The 24,460-nt window shown below is 53.5% G+C and overlaps 1 protein-coding gene across 5 annotated transcripts; it reads right to left on the bottom strand.

The window, feature by feature from the left end:
• Positions 1–631: 631 nt before the first annotated feature.
• On the bottom strand, positions 632–24,304 carry AKAP8 (A-kinase anchoring protein 8). Of its 5 annotated transcripts, none has more exons than XM_033198408.1 (14): positions 24,182–24,304; positions 21,766–21,804; positions 19,734–19,766; positions 18,916–19,195; positions 17,985–18,468; positions 17,363–17,492; positions 17,077–17,123; positions 14,664–14,697; positions 12,756–12,843; positions 8,717–8,858; positions 8,337–8,430; positions 6,880–7,010; positions 5,311–5,406; positions 632–1,393 (listed from the first exon to the last, which is right to left on the bottom strand). In XM_033198408.1, the coding sequence occupies exons 1-14, from the start codon at positions 24,198–24,200 to the stop codon at positions 938–940; spliced, it is 2,073 nt and encodes a 690-aa protein (XP_033054299.1). In that variant the 5' UTR covers positions 24,201–24,304; the 3' UTR covers positions 632–937. The 5 variants fall into 5 exon arrangements, with proteins under 5 accessions (XP_033054299.1, XP_033054303.1, XP_033054301.1 ...); XM_033198412.1 differs by lacking the exon at positions 24,182–24,304 and adding an exon at positions 23,753–23,926; XM_033198410.1 differs by lacking the exon at positions 24,182–24,304 and adding an exon at positions 23,410–23,746.
• Positions 24,305–24,460: the final 156 nt, after the last annotated feature.

Here is a 24,460-nt window from a genome sequence, read left to right as displayed (position 1 = left end):
GGGGCACAATGCCCCCTGCACAGTCTGGTTCTTGAGGCTGAGGTGGGTGTGTTTCCAGTGGTGTAGGTCGGTCAGATTCTTCTGGCCTTTGAGCGTGCGTGGATGTGACGTGGTGCCACATGTGAACCAGGTGCTGCCGAGTCCTGTGAAAGTCACACACCAGATGGTGCACTACAGAGGTACAGGTTAAAGGCTGAAGCTTGAAACAAACAAAAATCCTCTATAGAGCAAGATATATTCCTAGTGTTGAGCTGTTCCCAACCAAAAAAGAGAAAATAGGCCAGGCGCGGTGGCTCAAGCCTGTAATCCCAGCACTTTGGGAGGCCGAGACGGGTGGATCACGAGGTCAGGAGATCGAGACCATCCTGGCTAACACGGTGAAACCCCGTCTCTACTAAAAAATACAAAAAATTAGCCGGGCGAGGTGGTGGGCGCCTGTAGTCCCAGCTGCTCGGAGGCTGAGGCAGGAGAATGGCGTGAACCCGGGAGGCGGAGCTTGCAGTGAGCCGAGATCCGGCCACAGCACTCCAGCCTGGGCGACAGAGCGAGACTCCGTCTCAAAAAAAAAAAAAAAAAAAAAAAAATAAGGAAAAAAATAAAATAAAATAAAGAGGCATTCCATCAGTGGCTATATTGAACAAGTAATGTATCATCAAGATATAATCACCCAACCTTTATTATTTCCAAGTGCAGTGTCAAGAGACATGTTACAGCCGCTAAGGACAATGTACTTCTTTCAAACCTGGGCAAGAAGCCACACGACTGCACAAGACAAGCCGTAAGAGGCACTGCTCAGGAGGAAACGGCTGGGTCTCTTCACCGAAATTAGTTTACAGCATATTCCAGGAGCACACGCCCTTGTACTGCTTATAGACCAAGGGAGAAAGAGCAACACCTCCATTATCCCAGTGCCTTCCCTGGAACAGGGAAATGCGCATCATTCTGTGGGAATAGCATCTTTGGACTCTGCATCAGTTTGTTCCACTTCGGCACCTGTGGCAGCTGGAGCAGGAGCAGCTCTGGTTTGGGCAATTTCTGCCTCTGCTCCCATTGTCTCGGTGCCATTTCCAGCCTCTGCAGCCTCGCTTCTGGCCTCATGGACGCCCTTCTCAGGTGCCGTTCCGCAGGGCACCTGCTCTTCCAGCAGCTGTTCAGCTTGAGGATCACTACTGGCCTCCGCTGTGTCCACGGGGCCTTCGCCCTCAGCTGGCTCCCCGTTGCTCTCTGGAGCCGGCGCTCCTTCCCCATCTACAGCCCTCACCGCTGCTGTAATCACCTCGGCTAAGACGTCCGCGGCCACCTCCTCAGGTGTCTCTTTCTTATCCTCACCTCCTAAATTGTCATCTCCTTCCATTTCTGGATCAACGGTTTCACTGGTGAAAGGGTCCTCACCCTGGCCAAAGAGGAAACACAGGTCAGTGTGGTCTAAGCAGAGCTCAGGAGCCCCATGATTGCTGGGATGTCAGCTTTCCAGAACCAGCAGAGTCCACAACGAAACACTTCTGTAAGTTACACCACAGGAGTGAATCCTACATGTTCTCAGAGCCTACAGATTCAGAAAAGTGTCACCAGATATTCTGCAATTTTTTTTTTGAGACGGAGTCTCACTGTCACCCAGGCGGGACTGCCGTGGTGTGATCTCGGTTCACCATAACCTCCGCCTCCAGTGATTCTCCGGCCTCAGCCTCCCAAGTAGCTGGGATTACAGGCATGCGCCACCACGCCCGGCTAATTTTGTATTTTTAGCGGAGATGGTGTTTCTCCATTGTTGGTCAGGCTGGTCTGGAACTCCAACCTCAGGTGATCTGCCCGCCTCGGCCTCCCAAAGTGCTGGGATTACAGGTGTGAGCCACTGCGCCCGGCCTGCAAGCATGTAACAGTGAGGAAAAGTTCACAAGACCCAGGATTTCTTGATGCTTTTTTTTTTTTTTTTTTGTTGAGACGGAGTCTGGCTCTGCCGCCCAGACTGGAGTGCAGTGGCCGGATCTCAGCTCACTGCAAGCTCCGCCTCCCGGGTTCACGCCATTCTCCTGCCTCAGCCTCCCGAGTAGCTGGGACTACAGGCGCCCACCACCTCGCCCGGCTAATTTTTTTGTATTTTTTTAGTAGAGACGGGGTTTCACCGTATTAGCCAGGATGGTCTCGATCTCCTGACCTCGTGATCCGCCCGTCTCGGCCTCCCAAAGTGCTGGGATTACAGGCTTGAGCCACCGCGCCCGGCCGCTTTTTTTTTTTTTTTTTTTTTTTTTGAGATGGAGTCTCCCTTTGTCATCCAGGCTGAAGTGTAGTGGTGCGATCTCAGCTCACTGCAACCTCCACCTCCCGGGTTCACGCCATTCTCCTGCCTCAGCCTCCTGAGTAGCTCAAGGTGCCTGCCACCACGCCCGCTTAATTTTTTGTATTTTTAGTAGAGACGGGGTTTCCCGTGTTAGCCAGGATGGTCTTGACCTCCTGACCTCGTGATCTGCCCACCTCGGCCTTCCAAAGTGCTGGAATTACAGGCGTGAGCCACCACGCCCGGTCTTAACTTGATGTTTTTAAAAAATGGCATGTAACAGAAGTTAACACTACGTAATTTTTTAGTGTCATTAAGGTGCAGTGGCTCACGTCTGTAATCTGTAATCCCTGCACTTTGGGAGGCTGGGGCCGGAGGACTGCTTGAGCTCAGGAGTTGGAGACCAGCCTGGGCAACGTGGCGAAACCCCAGCTCTACAAAATATACAAAAATTAGCCATGCATGGTGGCACATGCCTGTAATCCTAGCTACTCAAGAGGCAGAGGCATGAGAATCGCTTGAACCCAGGAGGCAGAGGTTGCAGAACAAAAAAAAATTTTTTTTAAGTGTCATTTGTTGGCCGGGCGCGGTGGCTCAAGCCTGTAACCCCAGCACTTTGGGAGGCCGAGACGGGCGGATCACGAGGTCAGGAGATCGAGACCATCCTGGCTAATGCGGTGAAACCCCGTCTCTACTAAAAATACGAAGAAAAACTAGCCAGGCGAGGTGGCGGCGCCTGTAGTCCCAGCTACACGGGAGGCTGAGGCAGGAGAATGGCATAAACCCGGGAGGCGGAGTTGGCAATGAGCTGAGATCCGGTCACTGCACCCCAGCCTGGACAGAGCAAGACTCCTTCTCAAAAAAAAAAAAAAAAAAAAAGTGTCATTTGTGCCCATAGCCTTGAGATAAATCCCCTTTTTACAGAAAAGGAACTGAGCTTCAGAGATCAGTAACTTGCCAGAGGTAACAAAACTACTACACATCAGAATCAAGATTCAAATCAAGTCTGACTCCCTCAGAAGTCAAAATTCTCCTAACTATATGCTAAAAAACTATCTGTAGTCTAAAACAAGCAAACTAAAAGTTATCATTACCAGATTAGGAAACATGTTTTAAAATATGATGCTTAGGGCAAGGCGCTCATGCCTATAACCCCAGCAATCTGGGAGGTCAAGACAGGAGGATCACTTGAGGCTAGACGAGCGTGGGCAACAGAGCAAGAGTGTCTTAAAAATTAGCCAGTGTGAGGCCGGGCGCAGTGGCTCATGCCTGTAATCCCAGCACTTTGGGAGGCTGAGGCAGGTGGATCACGAGGTCAGGAGATCAAGACCATCCTAACATGGTGAAATCCCATCTCTATCAAAACTACAAAAAATTAGCCAGGAGTGGTGGCGGGCACCTGTAGTCCCAGCTACTCAGGAGGGTGAGGCAGGAGAATGGCATGAACCCAGGTGGCGGAGGTTGCAACACTGCACTCCAGCCTGGGCAGTAGAGCGAGACTCCATCTCAAAAAAAAAAAAAATAAGCCAGGTGTGGTGGTGTACTACTGCAGTCCCAGCTACCTGGGAGACTGAGTGGGGAGGATCTCTTGAGATCAGGAATGTGAGGCTGCAGTGAGCTATCGTCACACCACTACGCTCCAGCCTGGTAAGAGAACAAGACCCTGGCTCAAAAAAATAAAAAAATAAATAAAAACAGAGACGCTTAGTAGCCTGAGCCCACACTTGACTCTAGAAACTTTTACCTTGCTTCAGCTACAAAGGTAAAATCATGAGTTATGTTTCTTCCCTCTTTTTTTTGAGTCAGGGTCTCACTCTGTCATCCAGGCTGGAGTGCAGTGGCACGATCTTGGCTCACTGCAACCTCTGCCTCCTGAGTAGTGGGGACCACAGGCGTGGGCCACCATGCCTGGCTAATTTATGTATTTTTTGTACAGACAGGGTTTCACCATGTTGTCCAGGCTGATCTCGAACTCCTGAGCTCAAAGTGATCCACCTCAGCCTCCCAAAGTACTAGGATTACAGGTGTGAGCCACCACGCCCAGCCCAGTCATGTTTCTTAAATTGGTTATTTAGATTCTGTGCCTTTAATGGATGGAATTGTCAAATATGGAAGTGTTTAGTAACTGAGAGGAGGGCAAACAGGTCCTGAAGTCAGGTTGTGGGCTGGGACTTAGCTGCCTGCCCCAAATGCTGAAGTACTGGGATGAACACTGAGCAAAATGGGTTTCACAAGAACGAACTGGGAGCTTTTCCAAGCAGCCTTCTCTCCATGAGCACCCACGTTGGGACTTTTATATGCTGCTCTCAGCATGAAGGCTCTGGTTCCTTACTAACCCTCATCTTCAACCTCACTCACCTTCAACCTCACTGTCGGTTGGCTCTATCACTGAAATCTCTCTTTAGCTTCTCTTCTGGAAAATTATCATCTACCTTGGATATTTTTTTTGAGATGGGGTCTCGCTCTGTCACCTGGGCTGGAGTGCAGTGGTACAATCGTAACTCCTCTAACTCCCGGGCACAGGGATCCTCCTGCCTCAGCCTCCCAAGCTATTGGGATTACAGGCATGAGCCATAACTCCCAGTTCTCCGCTTTCCTTTATTTTAAAGACCAGGTCTTGCTATGTTACCCAGGCTGAAGTGCAGTGGTACCACCATCACTCACTGTAGCCTCAAATTCCTGGGCTCAAGCAATCCTCCCATCCCAGGTTCCCGAGTAGGGCTAACCTTGGGTTTTCTAAAGCACCTAAAAATCATTTGCTCAGAATTTTAAGGCTAAACAATTGGGATTTTCCATGGAGTGCCATTACACACTTAGGAATCAAGCTGCACCACATCCCCAGAGTCCCCAGGCAAGCAGTGACTGATTGGAAATCCCAGTTGTCATGTTCCTGAGCCTGATGTACTCCAGTATCCCTCAACTGGTCAAAAGACTCAGAAACGCTAAACGCTGCACTCTGGATTCAACTCCCTGCTCATGGGGTTCATCTTCCCTTTCAAAAGCTTTTCCCGTCTGTGGTACTCGCAAGCACAAACCTTGAGGTATTTTTCCAGCATCTTCACTATATGTCTGTTGTTCAAAACACTCTTAGCCACATGGAGACTGGTTTTCTTGAACTGTTCAGCAGCCAACTGCAAAGGGAACCAAATGTGATCTTTTAAAAATGGCAAAGATAAGCAAGAGAACAAACCAGTCAGGCTCTGCCGAGTCATCCTGAGATCAGCCCTATGCAGAGAGACAAATCTCAAAACACCAGGCTCCACGAACAGAGAGAAGGCTCCGGAGAGACCGTGCAACTAAGACTAACAAACTGGAAAAGCTGGACAATCTTAAGAGATAAACGCAAAGATGCGCCCCTGATACCCAAGTAGCACGTGCAGAATCGCGGGTGAAACAAGAGCGTTTACAAATGAAAGGCGGTGTGGGCTCAGTGGAGGAAAAGGGCAAGCTCTTTCTTTTCAGCTTTTGGGGTTACACTGATTTCACAGTAAATTCAACAGAAGTGTGACTGTGCTGGGTGTGGCGGCTCACGCCTTCAGCACAATGGTCCCTTGTTTGTATACTGCTTTTCAGCTTATCTCTAACAGAACTGGGGCTGGGCGCAGTGGCTCACACCTGTCATCCCAGCACTTTGGGAGGCTGAGGTGGGTGGATGACCTGAGGTCAGGAGTTCAAGACCAGCCTGGCCAACATGGTGAAACCCCATCTCTACTAAAAATACAAAAAATTAGCCGGACGTTGTGGTGGGCACCTGTAATCCCAGCTACTTAGGAGGCTGAGGCTGGAGAACTGCTTGAACCTGGGAGACGGAAGCTGCCGTGAACCGAGGTCGCACTACTGCATGCCACCTGGGCAACAAGAGTGAAACTCCATAAAAAAAAAACAAAAAAAAAAAAACCAACAACCAAAAAACAAAAACGTAAACCAAAAAACCAAAAACCAAAACCAAAACACAGTACTGTGAGATGGGTGGGCAGCTCTTGACCTCCCCATTTAATAGCTGAGTAAACTAAGGAGACAGCTGCTAACCCAGGGCCAGAAAGTGACAGGCTGCAGAGCAAACTCAGCCACAGGCACTCTTCACTGTCTGCTTTTCTGCACTGACAGCAGGTACAGCTGTGTCACTGGATAGGGCCTCTATGGTCCGCAATGCTAAAAATACTTATGATTTGACTCCTTACAAAATAAGGTATTTTTCCAGCATCTTCAACATGTGACCCCTGGGCTCAACATTTAGCCTGAAGCCCCATCAGGTAGGTAAGGACAGAACCAGTCCTTTAGTCCAAGTCCCCTGGGCCACTCGGCTCTCAATGGCCCTTCGGTCTCAGCTGACAGAAGCCCCTAGGCCTTCAGCTACTGGGAAACTGACCTATGTGGAAACACTATCAGGAGAATCTTAGCTACTGCATTTAATTGAGTCTAAGCAACACATCTTCTCATATTTTTATAAAAATTGAGACGAATCCTACAACCCACTGATGGAAGTGACGGACTTGAAACACAGCAAGAGCCCCGAAAGATGTTGTTATTCCCCATAAGACACAGCAGGCCCTGAGCCGCAGCCCTGCAATGTGCACCCCAGGCAGTGTGGGAGGAAGACTCACCCTGCGGTTGTGATTGTGGTCCACGGAGTGCAGGTGCCGCTGGAGGAGCTGTGGCTGTGCAGGAATCAGCATGTCGCAGGCCAGGCAGTGAGCAGCCTCGATCTTCTTGAAGAAGTGCTCCTGGCCAATCCCTGCGAGGAAACGCATGTCTTTTAGGATCTGGGACAGCAAGTGATTCTTTCCTCCCACTCCCCAACAGGGCCCACGTTTTCTCCCTGCAATTCTAAGGAGTCAGAAGGGCATAGCCTGCCTTTCTATGGGGAGTATGGGTTAGCACATCGGCCTCTATAGCTGGGAATTCTGCACACTTCAGCTTTTCTGTTCCTCCTGGTCCTTTCTTTTCAAACCAAGGAGGAAAAGACACGGACGTGCTTAATGTCACCATATAAGCTACGATCTATGCAAGGCCACATCTGAAGGTTTCTTTCTTTCCACAGCTGCTGAGTGCTTTTCCCACAGGTCTCACCATCACCTTCTCAGCCACCTCGGGCTGGCTTTGTGCCACATTGCTTTTTTTTTTGTTTTTGAGGAGGAGTCTCGCTCTGTTGCCCAGGCTGGAGTGCAGTGGCCGGATCTCAGCTCACTGCAAGCTCCGCCTCCCGGGTTCACACCATTCTCCTGCCTCAGCCTCCCGAGTAGCTGGGACTACAGGCGCCCGCCACCTCGCCCGGCTAGTTTTTTGTATGTTTTTTAGTAGAGACGGTTTCACCGTGTTAGCCAGGATGGTCTCGACCTCCTGACCTCATGAGCCACCTGCCTCGGCCTCCCAAAGTGCTGGGATTACAGGAGTGAGCCACTGTGCCCGGCCATTGTTTTTGTATTTTTATTTTATTTTTTGAGATGGAGTCTCACTCTGTCACCCAGACTGGAGTGCAGTGGTGCGATCTCAGCTCACTGCAAGCTCCACCTCCGGGGTTCATGCCATTCTCCTGCCTCAGCCTCCCGAGTAGCTGGGACTACAGGTGCCTGCCACCTCGCCCAGCTAGTTTTCTCTATTTTTTTTTTTTTTGAGATGGGGTCTCGCTGTGTCGCCCAGGCTGGAGTGCAGTGGCGCGATCTCGGCTCACTGCAAGCTCCGCCTCCCGGGTTCATGCCATTCTCCCGCCTCAGCCTCCCGAGTAACTGGGACTATAGGCGCCTGCCACCACGCCTGGCTAATTTTTTGTATTTTTAGTAGAGACGGGGTTTCACCATGTTAGCCAGGATGGTCTCGATCTCCTGACCTCGTGATCCGCCCACCTCGGCCTCCCAAAGTGCTGGGATTACAGGCTTGAGCCACTGCACCCGGCCCTTTTTTCTATTTTTTAGTAGAGACGGGGTTTCACCACATTAGCCAGGATGGTCTGGATCTCCTGACCTTGTGATCCGCCACACCCGGCCTCGCACCACATTTTACGGGTCCCGTAATATGCCTTACTACCATCCAGGACAGTACGCATCCTGGGATCACAACTTACCTTTGAAAGGATCTGGTTTTGGTTTTGCAGTTTCTTTCTCCATCAACTCCTGACGCCGCTTCTCAATTTTCTTATTTCTGTTTACAATGTATTCCTAGGTGGGGTTGGAGATGGCATAAAGTAAAATGAGAGGCTGGCATGTGTGGACATTTCTCAGCTGCCAGGGCTAGGCAGGCAGCTATCAGAGCAGTTCCATGGGCAGCACAGCACTATGGCTGGAACGCTCGGTTGTCCCCGTGACTCCAGGACTTACACAGCTGCTCTACCTGGGAAAGGAAACCTTGGCCAAGTATGGCGTCTGATTTCCCTTCGTCCTTCAAGGGATCCGGCACCTGCCGGATCGATGGGAGATGAGGTGACGAGACCCAGCTGTCCTTTACCTGCAGGAACTCCACTGTCTTGTCAGGCAGCTTGGTGCTTATGAACCGCAGTGTCTCTTTGTGGAATTTGCTTTGCAGATGCTTCTGGATCTCTTCATCGTCAAAGCTACGGAACTTGCACACAGAACAGGCAAACTGAATTCTAGGGAAGGAAAACAAGGAGGGGAGTGAAGCAGGGAGCATGAGCTCACCTCTGGGGAGAGCTGAAATAGAATCAGGATTTTCAGGAATCTTTTTCTTTTTTCTGAGACTGAGTTTCACTCTTGTTGCCCAGGCTGGAGTGCAATGGCGCAATCTCAGCTCACAGCAACCTCTAACTCCCGGGTTCAAGCAATTCTCCTGCCTCAGCCTCCTAAGTTGAGTAGCTGGGATTACAGGCCCCCACCACCAAGCCTGGCTTTTTTTTTTGAGATGGAATCTCGCTCTGTCGCCCAGGCTGGAGTGCAGTGGCATGATCTCAGCTCACTGCAAGCTCCACCTCCCGGGTTCACGTCATTCTCCTGGTGAGTAGCTGGGACTACAGGCGCCTGCCACTACGCTCAGATAATTTTTTGTATTTTTAGTAGAGACGGGGTTTCACCATGTTAGCCAAGATGGTCTCGATCTCCTGACCTGGTGATCCGCCAGCCTCTGCCTCCCAAAGTGCTGGGATTACAGGCGTGAGTCACTGCGCCTGGCCATTGTTTTTGTATTTTTATTTTATTTTATTTTTTGAGATGGAGTCTCGCTGTCGCCCAGACTGGAGTGCAGTGGTGCGATCTCAGCTCACTGCAACCTCCGCCTCCGGGGTTCAAATGATTCTCCTGTGTCAGCCTCCCGAGTAGCTGGGGTTACAGACGCCCGCCACCACGTCCAGTTAATTTTTGTATTTTTAATAGAGACAGGGTTTCACTATGTTGGCTAGGCTGGTCTTAAACTCCTGACCTTGTGATCCACCCGCCCCAGCTTCCCAAAGTGCTGGGATTACAGGTATGAGCCACCATACCCAGCCTATTTTTTTTTTTTTTTGGTATTTTTAGTAGAGACAGGGTTTTACCATGTTGGCCAGGCTGGTCTTGAACTCCTGACCTCAGGTGATGCACCTGCCTCAGCCTCCCAAGTAGCTGGGATTAGAGGTGCATGCCACTGCACTCAGCTAGGGAAAGTCGCTGTTGAACTAGGAGTTCTGACTTCCCAAGGAGCAACAGAACGGCAGTTACCCAAACTTCTCCAGCTGAAGAATGGGAACACGGACTTGTAAGTATCTCAGACAAATGATTCACATAGTAATCCGCTGACACTGCAGCCCCTCTGGCCCCAAAGCCCCTGAGAAAACACCAGAAAGCTGCAACTGCTCAGAACTGGAGACGCCCTAGGCTCTGGCTGGCGGCTCCTGGGGCCCAGCATCTAGCTCCACAGCTTCTCAGATGAGTTTCTCTCTGCAGCCACTGGGATGACACAAGGCAACCTCATTTTACGTGCAGACAAAACACCTCGCACAATTAAAAACACAAAACCCAAGACCAGCTCTCCCATGAGACTCCACGTAAAGACATGTCACATCCTGGGGCTGGGTGCGGTGGCTCAAGCCTGTAATCCCAGCACTTTGGGAGGCCGAGACGGGCGGATCACGAGGTCAGGAGATCGAGACCATCCTGGCTAACACGGTGAAACCCCGTCTCTACTAAAAAATACAAAAAAAAACTAGCCGGGCGTGGTGGTGGGCGCCTGTAGTCCCAGCTGCTCGGGAGGCTGAGGCAGGAGAATGGCGTGAACCCGGGAGGCGGAGCTTGCAGTGAGCTGAGATCCGGCCACTGCACTCCAGCCTGGGCGACAGAGCGAGACTCCGTCTCAAAAAAAAAAAAAAAAAAGACATGTCACATCCAATTCTACAGATGAAAAGGGAGGCTTCTCTGTCACGGGCTTTTGAAGCCTCCCCAAAAGTAACCACGCTGCATGGCAAGGGAGAGCAGCCTGCAGACCCCCAGGCCACCACACTGGGGTGCTTCCTCCTTGGCTCTGTCCTGGAGGTTCCTGCCCTTCTGGTGTAGGGGTACAGGCTCCGTGGCACTCAGGACTTCACTTCTGCCAACTCCACAAGCCTAGCTTCTGACCTCTGACAAGCACCACGAAAGACCCCTGTCTCTTCATTGTATTATTATTATTTTTTTTTGAGACGGAGTCTCGCTGTGTTGCCCAGGCTGGAGTGCAGTGGCGCGATCTCAGCTCACTGCAAGCTCCGCCTCCCGCGTTCACGCCATTCTCCCGCTTCAGCCTCCGAGTAGCTGGGACTACAGGCTACCGCCACCACGCCCGGCTAGTTTTTTTTTTGTATTTTTTTTTTTTTTTTGAGACGGAGTCTCGCTCCGTCGCCCGGGCTGGAGTGCGGTGGCCGGATCTCAGCTCACTGCAAGCTCCGCCTCCTGGGTTTAAGCCATTCTCCTGCCTCAGCCTCCCGAGTAGCTGGGACTACAGGCGCCCGCCACCTCGCCCGGCTAGTTTTTTGTATTTTTTAGTAGAGACGGGGTTTCACCGTGTTAGCCAGGATGGTCTCGATCTCCTGACCTCGTGATCCGCCCGTCTCGGCCTCCCAAAGTGCTGGGATTACAGGCTTGAGCCACCGCGCCCGGCCTCTTCTTTGTATTATTAAAGTTTAAAAAGAAAATGTCATCTCAGTTTCCATGTGACATGGAAAGTCATCTACTGTATCCATCATTTATCTGTTTAAAATAACAAGGGTTTCAACGTTCCCGTATTGCTTAAGAAGAAACAGTTCTGTGTTTGGTTCCTGGCTTCATTTTGCTAAGCATTTCTTTCTTTTGAGATGGAGTTCGTTCTTGTAGCTGAGATTACAGTAGTAGCTGAAATAACAGGCACCTGCCACCATGCCTGGCTAATTTTTGTAGTTTTAGTAGACAGGTTTCACCATACTGACCAGGCTGGTCTTGAACTCCTGGCCTCAAGCGAGCCGCCGGCTCAGCCTTCCAAAGTGCTGGAATTACAGGAGTGAGCCACTGCATCTCACCCCTTTTACTAAGCATTTCTTTGAACAAAACAATCACTGTCCAGGCTGGGCGCAGTGGCTCATGCTTGTAATCCCAGCACTTTGGGAGGCCAAAGTGGGCAGATCATTGAGATCAGGAGTTTGAGACCAGCCTCGCCAACACAGTAAATCCTCGCCTCTACGAAAAATACAAAAATTAGCTGGGCATGGTGGCGGGTGCCTGTAATCCCAGCTACTCAGGAGGCTGAGGCAGAACTACTTGAACCCAGGAGGCAGAGAGGTTGCAGTGAGCTGAGATTGCGCCATTGCACTCCAGCCTGGCCAACAGATCAAGACTCCATCTCAAGGACAAAAAAAAAGAAAAAAAAAGAAAACCACTCTCCCATGTGAACCTTAAGGTCGAGGATTCCTCAGCATCACATGATCACTGGTAATTTCAGTTTCTAGTCGGAAGCCACTTAACTCCTGGCAGGGAGGGGCAGGCACATGGTGTGCTCACACTGACATCCTTTGGGCTCAACATTTTGCAATCCTTTTCTAGTCTGGGACAAAATCTTGATGGCAGGACCATGTCTCTACCTGTCTCCTAGCTATGTCAAACTCCAGGGGTGATCTGGATTTGGATAAGGTGAACACAGGACACTGACTGAGATGCCAGACACCAGGCCAGGGGACAGGGCCGCCCCTCAGGCCTGCAGGAGCGTAACAGAGCCCCCTGCTGGGCAGTTATGGACCACATAGACCCACTAGTAAGGCTGGGATTCGAGAGGAAAAGAGACACGAGTCAAACACCAGTTCTCTAAGCAAGAACAGAAACCTAACTTCACCAAAGCAACGTCCCAGCCGTCCTAGAAGACAGGTAGCTTGTGTGCTGGGGGCACAAGTGATGGCCTTTTCTGCACTCTCAACGGTTTCCTGTTTTGCCTCACACTGGTTTGGCCAGAGGAGTCAGGCTACCAGGCCCCCAGCATTGTGGAGGGAGGACAGGTGAGCTTGGGAGCGCCTCCACTGCACCAGGTCCACCTCTTCCTGTGGGGGTGTGTGCCCGTGCCTCACCTGTCGGCTGCACGGTCCCGTGTCCTGTCTCTTCTCCTTTGCTTTTCCCTTCTCTTCTTCACATCCTCGTCCTCGTCATCCTTCTCTCCTGCAACAGACAAGTCCCTTCGAGACGCTCTGAGGGGCCTGCAAAGGAGCTGAGCTCCAGGGCCTGGTCGGGGGGCTGCGGCTTGGCCACTACACCCTGTGCCCTGCCACTGCCTGCACCACACGGCAGGGTCCACGATGCCCCAAGGCACCGTCAAGAGACTCCTGGTGGACACAGGCCTGGGGTGAGAGGCCAGAGTAGTCACCTCACTCCCCACATGGCCTGAGGCGGCCAGGACGGGCCAGGGACACAGCCTGCCCACCCCATGTGCACCACAGCCCCCTGCTGTCTCTGTCCTCCCCATCCTGCTTGTCCAATCTCATGCCCTGCAATGGGGTCTTCTCCCACTATCACAGGAGAAGCCAATTCTCCCCGGATGAAGAGGCAGCAGCTGAAGGCCTCAAGAAGTGAAGCAGCTGCTCCGCCGCCCTCTATCCCACCTCTAGGCGGACCGTGACGAGTGTCCTGGCGGCCCCGTCTGAACTAGGGCCTCAGCAGGTCTGACAGTCCTTGCTGGCCCGACCTCTATCTTCCACTCACAAAAACCGTCAATCTAGGGCTTTCCCAGGGCTGCGTGGGAAGCAATCCTAGAAAAAAAATCTGGGAAGAGACCGATTGGTCCTCCCGTCCGTCCCCCGGGGCCAGCAGAGGAGCTCCTCGGAGAGCCACGTGGCCATCGTCCCAGCGTGAGGCCAGGGACGGACACTGAAAAAAGGTTGGAGAAGCATCTGAACTGTAACCCCTACCCCTGATGCCAGTCCCGAGACTGTCCCACGAAGATGGCGACCGGCGTGCGCTGCTCAGAAGCCTCTCAAAAGGGCGTGTGGGATTTTTGGCAAGAGGTCACTGCCTGAAACTATGACTGCTGTTTAATAGCAAAGTCATCCCGGGTAGGTAGCAGGACCTGCGCGCAACAGACATGTCACCTTTGCTTTAGCATTGTGCCGCTAAGCGCTCGGGGTGCCCCGTGCTATGGACAGGACTGCTGCGGGTCGCACGGGGGAGGACCGCAGAGGGCTGGCTGAGCCTGAACAGGAGCATCTAAGCCAAGGGCCTTCAGAATGCATGGGAGCAGGGCCACTGAGGAGCCGGCCTGCGATCCTTGGGGTAACCAGCTATGGAAAGACCCACAGAACGGGTAAAGAAACAAGTGGCTTCAGGGTGAGCTCCAGGCCGCAGCACCTCAGGCCGCCCAGGCGTGGGGGCTTTAAGCCTGGTCTGCTGTTGCTGCAGACCCTTTCGTCTCCTGCACTGGACATGAAGAGACCTGCTGAAGGGCGCCTGCCTCTCAAAGACCCAGTGGGCCTGGTGTTCCCGACCCCGCAGGTGTCTGCTGTCACACACTTGCAGGCACAAAGCAATGTGCACTGCAGCTGCCAGTATCCCCACCACAGAGGTCCACAGCATGGCCCAAGGCAGGTGACTGAAGGAACTGGACAAAAGGAAGCCCTGGAGAAAACAGTTCAGGGACATGCACTGGCCGAGCAGGGCACAGAAGATGGGCTAGGGGCCTCTTCTCTCATGTTTCTCCTTCCTTACAAACTTCAACTGTGGTGGACACCCAAGGCTGCTCCCCATCCCCACCGCAGCCTGCGTCGGGTCAGGCAGACAGACCCGTTTCCGGTAAATGCTGCTCCAGACACTTTGAAGCAAAGTGTCAGCTGATCGCCACGGTCAAGGCCCATCTGGTGGCTGCAGCCCCTCTTCCCCCACAGCCACGGGCCCCTCCATCCAGGCCCCAGCTTGCTCAGAAGCTGGGCAGTAAGTGCGGGGCAGCCAGGAAGACACAGGAAAGCTGCAAGGGACACGGTGACGCCTACCTCTCTGCCTCCCAGAGTTGCAGAATTCATCCTCCTGCAAAAGAGAATACACGAAGTCCGGCAGTGAGCTGGTGTGTCCACAGCTCTCCACAACCAGCCCAGTCCCTGGCCACTGCCTGGTGGGCGGTCTCACCCTAGACTTAGGTTGCTATGCCACCAAGAATGAGCCACAGTGTCAGGACCACCCTCTGGGGCTTAGGATAGGGCCTGTGTGTCCTGTTATTACTCCCAGTTGCCTTCAGAGATTCTGTGAAGACGACCTTTCTAGAAAGCCACTCACCCACCCTCTCTCGGTTCCTCCTAAGCTGCGGAACTGCCTACCCCGTGACAAAGGCCCACCCGTACAATTCTATGAACAGAGTCTGTTCACCAACCGTAGGGAGAGGGAGTCTCACTTGGGGGATGCCAGTTCTGGCATTCTTGACAGAAAATGGGTTCCACCACGTTTCCCAAGCTTTTGTTTATATTTATCCAATATCTTTTTTTTTTTTTTTTTGAGACAGTCTCGCTCTGTCTCCTAGGCTGGAGTGCAATGACGTGATCTCGGCTCACTGCAACCTCTGCCTCCTGGGTTGAAGCTATTCTCCTGCCTCAGCCTCCGGAGTATCTGGGACTACACGTGCACGCCGCCAAGTCCAGCTAATTTTTATATTTTCAGTAGAGACGGGGTTTCACCATATGGCCGGGATGGTCTCGATCTCGTGACCTAGTGATCCACCCACCTCGGCCTCCCAAAATACTGGGATTACAGGCGTCAGCCACCGCACCTGGCCTGTATTTACCCAATGTCTTTTTTTTTTTTTTTTTTTTTTTGAGACGGAGTCTTGGCCTGTCGCCCAGGCTGGAGTGCAGTGGCCGGATCTCAGCTCACCGCAAGCTCCGCCTCCCGGGTTTACGCCATTCTCTCGCCTCAGCCTCCCGAGTAGCTGGGACTACAGGCGCCCACCATCTCGCCCGGCTAATTTTTTGTATATTTTAGTAGAGACGGGGTTTCACCGTGTTAGCCGGGATGGTCTCAATCTCCTGACCTCGTGATCCGCCCGTCTCGGCCTCCCAAAGTGCTGGGATTACAGGCTTGAGCCACCGCGCCCGGCCCCCAATGTCTTGATAACAAATCATGTACAGATAAAAACAATTCAACTGAGAATCTAAACAGAGCTGACTCCTTAGGCAGTGAACATACGGTTACATTAAGAATCAGCAGGTTTGCAGAGATTCCTAGTCTCAAGACCAGCAAAATAGGGCTCAAGTGAGACTCTGAAAACCTGAAAAGCCACCATCTCCTGCCTATGTGACTGTAAGGACTTGGGAAGGCCCTCTTTCCCACGCTGGACATCCAGGCCCTACACCCCCAACTTGGATCAGAATCTACACTGGGGTGGCTGAGGCACCTCCCCAGGAGCTTGGGGTAGTCCCGGCTATGAACTGGCCCCACATGCTACCTGCCTGTGCCTTGCTGTGAGGACAGAAGGATGAGGACACCGGTCAGCGGCACCCGGCATGGAGCTGGTGGCTAATCAGCCTCCAGCCTGTGCTTGGAAGCTTCAGCCTACAGTCCCTGCACTTACTGGCCTGGAGACGAGGGAGAGGAACTGGGAGCTTTTTTCAGAAAGGGAATGTTTGCTGTAAGTTGAAAACATTTTTTTTGAGACAGTCTCCCTCTGTCGCCCAGGCTGGAGTGCAGTGGTGCAATCTCAGCTCACTGCAACCTCCACCTCCCAGGTTCAAGTGATCCTCCTCCCTCAGCCTCCCGAGTAGCTGGGACTACAGGCACATGCCACCACTCCTGGCTAACTTTTGTATTTTTAATCGAGATGGGGTTTCACCATGTTGGCCAGGCTGGTCTTAAACTCCTGACCTCAAGTGATCCACCCACCTGGGCCTCCCTAAGTGCTAGGATTACAGGTGTGAGCCACTGCGCCCGACTAAGGTGGAAAACTTTTAGAAACCTAGCTAAAAGTCAGGGTCCTAAATCCACTCAGAGGTGGTCAAATCTACCATGGCAGCTGCTCCTGCCCCTTTGTGAGGAAAGGCGATTAAAGAAAGAAGAAATCGACTGGGCGCGGTGGCTCAGGCCTGTAATCCCAGCACTTTGGGAGGCCGAGACGGGCGGATTACGAGATCAGGAGATCGGGACCATCCTGGCTAACCCGGTGAAACCCCATCTCTACTAAAAAACACAAAAAACTAGCCGGGCGAAGTGGCAGGCGCCTGTAGTCCCAGCTACTTGGGAGGCTGAGGCAGGAGAATGGCGTGAACCCGGGGGGCGGAGCTTGCAGTGAGCTGAGATCCGGCCACTGCACTCCAGCCTGGGTGACAGAGCGAGACTTCGTCTCAAGAAGAAAAAAAAAAAAAAAGAAAAAGAAAGAAGAAATCCCACGCTAGAGGTGAAAGGGCTGCCTGGTGGACTTACACCCTTGAATTCTTCATCTCCCGAGCGGAAGTCACCAGCTGCGTCATCTGCCAGACACAAAGAGAGGAAAAGTCAGTCCCCGGAGAGTGGTCCCATCTGGTTTCCATCCTCCCAAGCTCGCCGTCCAGGGTGAGTCTGTCCCGACCAGGGTGAGTGTGCCCTGACCACAGTGGGGGTGAAACATGCCACCCGCGCGAGTGTCCACGACACAGACGGGGCAGGCACACCCCAGCAGGCAGCTGACCCATCCTACATCCACCTGGCCCACCTGGCCCCCAGAACATACCATTTTCGGAGAAATCTCCTTCACTGTCAACCCGGGCCAGTTTGGTATCTGGCTCCTCGTAAAGTTGGAACTGCTTCCGTTTCCTGCCCGTGCCATCTGGTCCGGAGCGGTCAAACCCTCTCCTCTTGGGCTACAGACAACAAGCACACCCCATGAGCTACTTACCAGGGCCGTGAAGATGCCCCACAGAAAAGAGCAAGGAGGTTATCAGATCAGACAACACAGGCACAAAAGGGCTTTTAAAAAGCAGAGACAACGTATTTGAAACTAAAAAGAAAATCATGCTGAGTGAAGGAAGCCAGGAACAAAAGGCCGCACGTTTCGTGACTCCATTTGTGCAAAATGTCTAGAACATGCAAATCCAGAGACTAGTGGTGGTTGTTGGAGGCTGGGGGGGAGGAGACGGGGGTGACTGAGGAGCAGAGGTTTCTCTTCCAGTTGACAGAAATGCTAAGATTGGACTGTGGTGGTGGGGATGGTTGCACAATCCTGTAAATTAACTAAAAGTCGAACTGCGCACTTAAAAACATTTAAGTGAATGTTGAGATGGGGAAATTTTACCTCGATAAAGTTGCTAAAAAGAGAAGCGAAGGCAGCTGGAAGGGACCTTGTGAGGGCTTACCCGATCCCGCATCCGAGGCTGCGAGCGGCCACATCCGTAGGGCATGGTGTTGTCATAGCCGCCTGCCGCCTGCATGCCCATCACGCCGTAGTCGGGAGCCATGGACTGGGAGAAGAGGGACGGAGGCGGCCGGCTGGGGGAGGGCCCTCCCAGGCCCCGTCCACCCACGTAGTTCAGCTCGTTCCAAGGTGTGGACAGGGGCTCAGAGGACGCAGCGGGGGGTACGAAGGGGTCGCTGCGCATGAAGGCGCCAGGGTTGCTCCGGTCCTGGAAGCGGCCCTGGCCCCGGCCCCGCATGAAGCCATCAAGGGAGCCCCGCTCCCGGGCCGGGTCCCGGCATTCACTGTACTGCCCCCCAAAGCTGCCATTGCGGTCGGACCCCAGGTCGAAGTCATAGTCATAGCTGTAGCTGGGGCGGTAGGGGTTTTGCTCAGGCAGGCAAGGCCTGGAGTCATAGGACTCGAACGGCTGGAAGCGGAAGGAGCTGCAACAGAAGCATAGCCTGTCAGGGGCGGTCACCCCGGTCACCCATTGCCACACCCCCTCAGTATAACCTCGACGCCCCTACATTCAAAACAGCAAATCAAACCACCCTGCATCCCACCTAAGTGCTCGGATGGCCAACACCAACCAACACTCCCCCGGAACACTGCTGAGTGGGGTACACAGAGCTCCTGGCCACAGGAGCAGCAGGATGTAGAAAAAAGGAGTCTCGGGGAGCTTAGCCAACAACCATGCCCAAGCCCCACCATGAAGAAAAGCAAGGAAGTCCTACTGTAACACCACTGGCCCCCCACGAGCCCAGCTCATCAATGCCACACCCAGGAGGGAGGCGAGGACAGGTCCTCCCTCAAGAGTGGGTGCCCACTCCCATGTGCACAAAGGTGGGGAGGTGTGGGGTCCCAGGGGAAGGGCTTGGGTCCATAATCACCTCTCCCGGTCCTGCATGCCCTCCCCACCGCCGCCGCTCCCGCCCCTGCCTCCTTCCTTGGACATCATGTCCAAACGCTGGTTGATCTTGGCAATGAGGGAGTCAGAATTGTCGGCGCACGGCTCTGGGCCATAAGAGGCCATGTGCACGGCAGGGCCCCCCGCTGCCAGGCTGCCATCGTTGGCCTTGGTGGCCTCCCACGAGGCTGGGCCGTAGCTGTAGGTTGCGCCTGTGGTGACACTGGTGTTCTGGGCGCCGTAGTAATTGTAGTTTTCATAACCTGTCATGGGAGGAGGAGCCAAGTCAGACCTCAGCAGCCATGAGACCTGTCTATGGTGGACACAACCAGGAAGGAAAAGGGGTGTGGGACCCAGTGCTGCTGGCATCATTCCACACTGCACTGTGACCTGCCAAGAGGCAGCAGGAGGTGGCTAAAGAAAGGGGCAGCCTCAGGGCCAAGCAGTGGGTTTTCCGTGCCAGACTCTAGGACCTGTTCCCCATTCTAAGCCGGGTGACTGAGAGTCTGGGAACAGCAGTTCCGGCTGCTGACAGGTCTCACAAAGGACCGCTGCTCCCAGAGCACAGTCACAGTCCTTCCCATCATGCTTCCCTGAGGCTGCCCACCACAGCCGTCTGCAGCCGCCCCACCCCACCAACCGCTCCGTATTCACAACAGCAGCTCTGGCTGACTGTGTCCTTAGGAACAGAGCCAGGAAATCCATGTCAAACCTCCCTGACAGGCTGACGCGCCTGGTCTTCAGATCAGAGGCCGACTCGCCCACCCACAGACCCCCTCCCCCCCCCCGCCAAGGGCTTACCTTGCCAGCTGGCCACACCAGTTCCATAGGCACCTTAGGGGAAACAAAAACACACAAGAGCCCTGTTTGCAGAACGAAGGCACTGACACCCCAGCTGTCACCCTGCTCCACCCTCCACAGTCCCAGGGCCAGGGCTTCCCTCCGCAGCGCTCAGGAAGGCACCCTCGGGTGTTCTTAGCTCACTCAACTCCTACAGAGCACTAGGCTGAGCACAAGCCAGCCCTCTCTCCCATGCAAGGCCAACTTCCCATCAGGGCAAGGGAAGGGATGCTGCACGCTCCCCAGGAAGCTCGTCTACTGTGGGCTGCTGGCCAAGAGGTTGGCCGGGTCAGGCCCCAGGCAGAGTCCTCGTAAAGGGCCAGTTCCCACCAGAAGCCAGAGTGCAGGTGCTGCCAACTGCACAGCAGGCATTGGTGCAAAGTCACGTCCTTAACTCAAGCGAGTAAGAGGACATTATGTGCCTGGAGCGACTTGGAAGGCCTCCTCCTGAAACACCGGGTGGTGGCTCGAAAAGCAGCCCCACTCCCCATATTGCTAGAGACTCAGAAAACAAAGGAAGCCCTCGTGCCCTAGAACACGGGCTGGCAGAAGGCAGAAAACCTTGCCAGCAGAGAGCACACAATGGTCCCCCAAACAAGCCTAGCATCATGACCCTGACTCTAGAGTGGGGGTCTGCAAAAAGTCAGGCCACACGGAGTCCACTGCCCGCCTTGGCACAGCCCTTATGATTTTTGAATTCCAGTGCTCCTAAGTAAGTACCAGCACACTGCCTGTAGCCCTGTGTTCTCAGGCTCTGCCCTCAGTGAAGGGTGAATTTTACTTTTTTAAATGGTTGGGGTAAAGCTTCTAAGGTATATTCAATGACAAATTTGACATGAAATACATCACTTACACATTGGGTCAAAACTCAAAGACTATGCAAATTAAGAAAAACTATGAGCTATAGTGAATAATATCACATAAACACTGGCTAATTAATTGTAACAAATGCACCACACTAATGCAAGTTTTTTTTTTTTTTTTTGAGACAGGCTCTTGCTCTGTCACCCAGGCTGGAGTGCAGTGGCTCACAGCTCACTGCAGCCTTGACCTCCTGGGCTCAAGCAATCTTCCTATCTTAGCCTTCTGAGCGGCTGGGATTACAGGCACGCACTGCCATACCCTGCTAATTTTTTATTACTAGGATAAAAGGATCACTTGAGCTTGGGTCTCGAACTCCCAGGCTCAAGTGAGCCTCTTGCCTCAGCCTCCCAAAGTGCTCATTACAGGCATGAGCTGCCTCACCCAGCTAATGAAAGATCTTACTAATGAGGCTGGGTGTGGTGGCTCACACCTGTAATCCCAGCACTCTGGGAGGCCAAGGAGGGCTGATCACGAGGTCAGGAGTTCGAGACCAGCTTGGCCAACATTGTGAAACCCTGTCTCTACTAAAAATACAAAAATTAGCTGGGCGCGGTGGTGGGTGCCTGTAATCCCAGCTACTCGGGAGGCTGCGGCTGCAGTGAGCCAAGATCGCATCCCTGCACTCTAGCCTGAGCAACAGAGCAAGACTCTGTCTCAAAAGAAAAAAAAAAAATCGTACTAATGAGAGACACTACACCTGAGTAGAGATGTATGGGCCTATGAAACTCTACTACTAAATCTAAAGCTGTACTAAAAATCTGTTAATTATAGAGAAAAAAAACACCTTGGATATACCCTCAGCTATTTACTCAGAATAAAAACATTTTGCCAAAATAGAGGATTTAATAACACACAAAAATTATGATCTTTGAATTATATCGTCTGTAAGTAACTATTGGCATTGTCCCAGTCACTCTTTCACACATTTATGACTGCTTTCCTGCTACAGAGACTGTGGAGCTCATAAAGCCACAAAGATATTCACTATCTGATCCTTTACACAAAGTTTGCTGACCCCTGGGCTACCACTCTTCCTTGACCCTGGTGACCATCAGGTTCAGCTCTGCCATGCTAGGGCCTTGAATGTAGGGGAAGCCCACACCTCACCCGCAAAGCAGAGCCCACTTACCCTGGGTGTTGGCAGGTCCAGCACTCCATGCCCCGTAGCCTGCAAGAAGTCCCCGTGAGTTAAGATTCTATTTGTCACACCAGAGAACGGGTCCTTTTAGGGGTACTCCTAAAGGGATCTCCTTACAGTTCAGTGTCAGCCTTACAAGAAGGAATACCCCCCTCCACACACAAAAGCCACCCCACAGCTGGCTAACGGCATCATCGCATTCCACTTGGCTGAGATCAAAGCAGAAAAAGAGTGGGAAGTGGGTTTGGAAGTCAGCTCCGCCTGCAGAGGGACCTTGGCCAAGTACCTCACCCCTCCAAGAGTCCATCCACAACTGAGGCTAACACAAGACAATCCACTCAGCATGAGGACACATTCCCCACCCACCACACAGCCAGGAAACCAGTTCCGACTACTATCACAAGTACCCCGTAACTGAGAACAAGCATGGGAATTTGGTGACATAAACTTCATCTCTCTAAGCTGCACTTCCTATCACTTTTAAGTCCTCCACGGATCCCCTGGACCTTTAAGTCCCAGGGCCTTGGCCTGGCCCGAAGGCATCAGACTGCACTCTTCGACCCTCCAACACCCCCCACCCACTATGGCATATGTCTGGTCCCTCCAGGAAGGAGGATGGGAACTGTGTTCTCTTCATTTCTGTGTCCCTGGGGCCCAGCACTGAGCTGCGCGCGGGTGGCCACCATGCCTGTTAAATGACTTCACTTTGATGAGGCAGGAACATACCCATGGCTCCCTCACCAGAACAACCCCCGCCGCTAAGTGCCTAGTGTGTGCCGATACACTGCAAGCACCCAGCAAACCCTGTTGTCCCGAAGGCCATTCAGAGACAAGGGAGCTAGGCTCATGGGTTACGAGCCTTGACCCAGTCATAACCGCTGAGTTTTGCCCTCTGCTATGCTACGCCTTTCCCTCCGTCAAACCTTCTAAATTTGCATCCGTGCAACAGAAAGGCAGACTGCAGATTCTAACAGCAAGTAACCAACCTCGAGAGGCCACTTCCCTGTGAAGCTCTAGTGTTAAGTAGCACGCACTATTAACTTTAAAACGCTCCCCGAAACACAAAAAATCGGGGAAGCTGAACTATCTCCACTGTGTCTGAAAGGCTTTCGGGAAGTAGGAAAAGGGGATTAAAAAAACCTCTCCAAACTAAGACTGAAAAAGACAATACCGGAACAAAAGATCTGATGGGAAGGAAGGGAAAGAATGGTGAAATCTACCCAGGCTGTGGAAGACTAGGAGAGCCAGGCTGAGCCTTCGCTAGGACACGGAAGACACCAAAGCACACCGCGAACGCTGCCGCCTCAGGACCGACCCCTCTCCTGTCTCTGCAATTTCTGGTGACGGGATAATTTTGCCCTGCCACTTCTCAAGATCGACAACTTCTTGAGCTCCTGCAGCCAGGATCAGACCACTAGCTTCTCTACACCCAGTCGAGCTCCACCCAGCATGTCCCAACTATCCCCTGGTGGGCAAACTTGGCTCCCAGAAGGCTCTGATTCCAGAGGCGGGGAGCAGGAAGCTCGAGAAGATCGGCCCTACTGCAGGGCAAGCGCTAAAGCCAAGTGGGGAAAGGACACGTTCCCTCCTGCACAACCCCTTGGCCCCTCCAAGCCACCACAACGCACTGCCTACATGAGAATGGCCAATCTGTCACCAGCCCCAGGGCATATCAGGTTTCCAGCTTTGTACGAACACTCAGCATCTGCCCCTCACCATCCTGTCCCACGCCAGCACGCGCCGGGTACAGAGCTGGAGCCCGGCGAGGCTGACTCCTGCGCCGGCCGCACTCGACCCCCCTGCGCAGCACCGGGGACTAAAGGCCAGACCCCGCGCAGCCCGACGGCTTCCAGGACAGGCGCCCTGGGCCTTGGGAGCCCAGCGGAGGCCCCATCCGGCCCCGAAGGCCTAGGGCAGGTCGGGAGAGGCGGCCCCAGCGGTCCACCCGCGGCCCCAGACCCAGCGCCCGGAGCCCGACCTCAGGACCCCACGCTGTAGCTCCGCCCCCTAGCGCCGCCATTTTGTGGCGTCTTCGGAAGAGGAAGTCGGGAGTGCAAACCCCGGGGTCGCCGGGAGCCGGAAGGGCCCCGCCGAAGGTGAGGGGCAGAAACGGCCCGCACAGCCCAAGGCGCCCCCCATGAAGCCCACCGCGGCGTCTGCCCCAACCCCGAGTCCCGCCCGCCTCTTCGGGCCCTGACGGCCAATCCGCACGCAGCGCCCCGGGAGCGACAGCGCCAAAGCCCAATGAGCGGCGCGCGCGCGCGCGCGCCCTGGCCGCCTCTCTACAGGGCCCGGCTGCGGCAACCACACTCGGGACGAAGGCCCGGCCCGCGGCCGTCTGCGCAGCGGCTGCATCGCTTGCACTCACCCTTCCCTCCCCACTCTGCACCCAGCAGCCAACACAAACCTCCGTAGCCCTGGTCCATGTCTTCAACGCGGCCCACCAGCAGCCCCTTTTACTAGGCGACCACAGCACGCATGCGTTCAACGCACCTCCGCCGTTGACTACTGGAAGACTTAAGCGCACACGTCACTACTTCTGCGCGCTCCCACTGGCTGGCCTTCACGAGGGTCTGCCCTCGCCGTCCCAGCTAGCTTTTCGGGTTGCGAAGCTCCACCTCCGCAGCCTGTCGGGAGTTGTGGTCCCGTAGCGGTGCCCGAGGGCCCGGCCCACGCGCATGCGCGC

Source organism: Trachypithecus francoisi, unplaced genomic scaffold, assembly GCF_009764315.1.
Source record: "Trachypithecus francoisi isolate TF-2019V2 unplaced genomic scaffold, Tfra_2.0 Lachesis_group5, whole genome shotgun sequence".
Taxonomy (NCBI): Eukaryota; Metazoa; Chordata; class Mammalia; order Primates; family Cercopithecidae; genus Trachypithecus; species Trachypithecus francoisi.
Note: the sequence above shows the minus strand (reverse complement) of the source record. Positions and strands in the feature narration are given on the sequence as shown.

Excerpts from the sequence above, each read along its gene's own strand:
- AKAP8 (XM_033198408.1), bottom strand. Across the intron at positions 19,196-19,733 it reads TGGTGTGGCCAGCTGGCAAG|GTTATGAAAACTACAATTAC; the intron begins GTAAGCCCTTGG and ends CTCCCATGACAG. Across the intron at positions 8,431-8,716 it reads AGACAGTGGAGTTCCTGCAG|GAATACATTGTAAACAGAAA; the intron begins GTAAAGGACAGC and ends AACCCCACCTAG.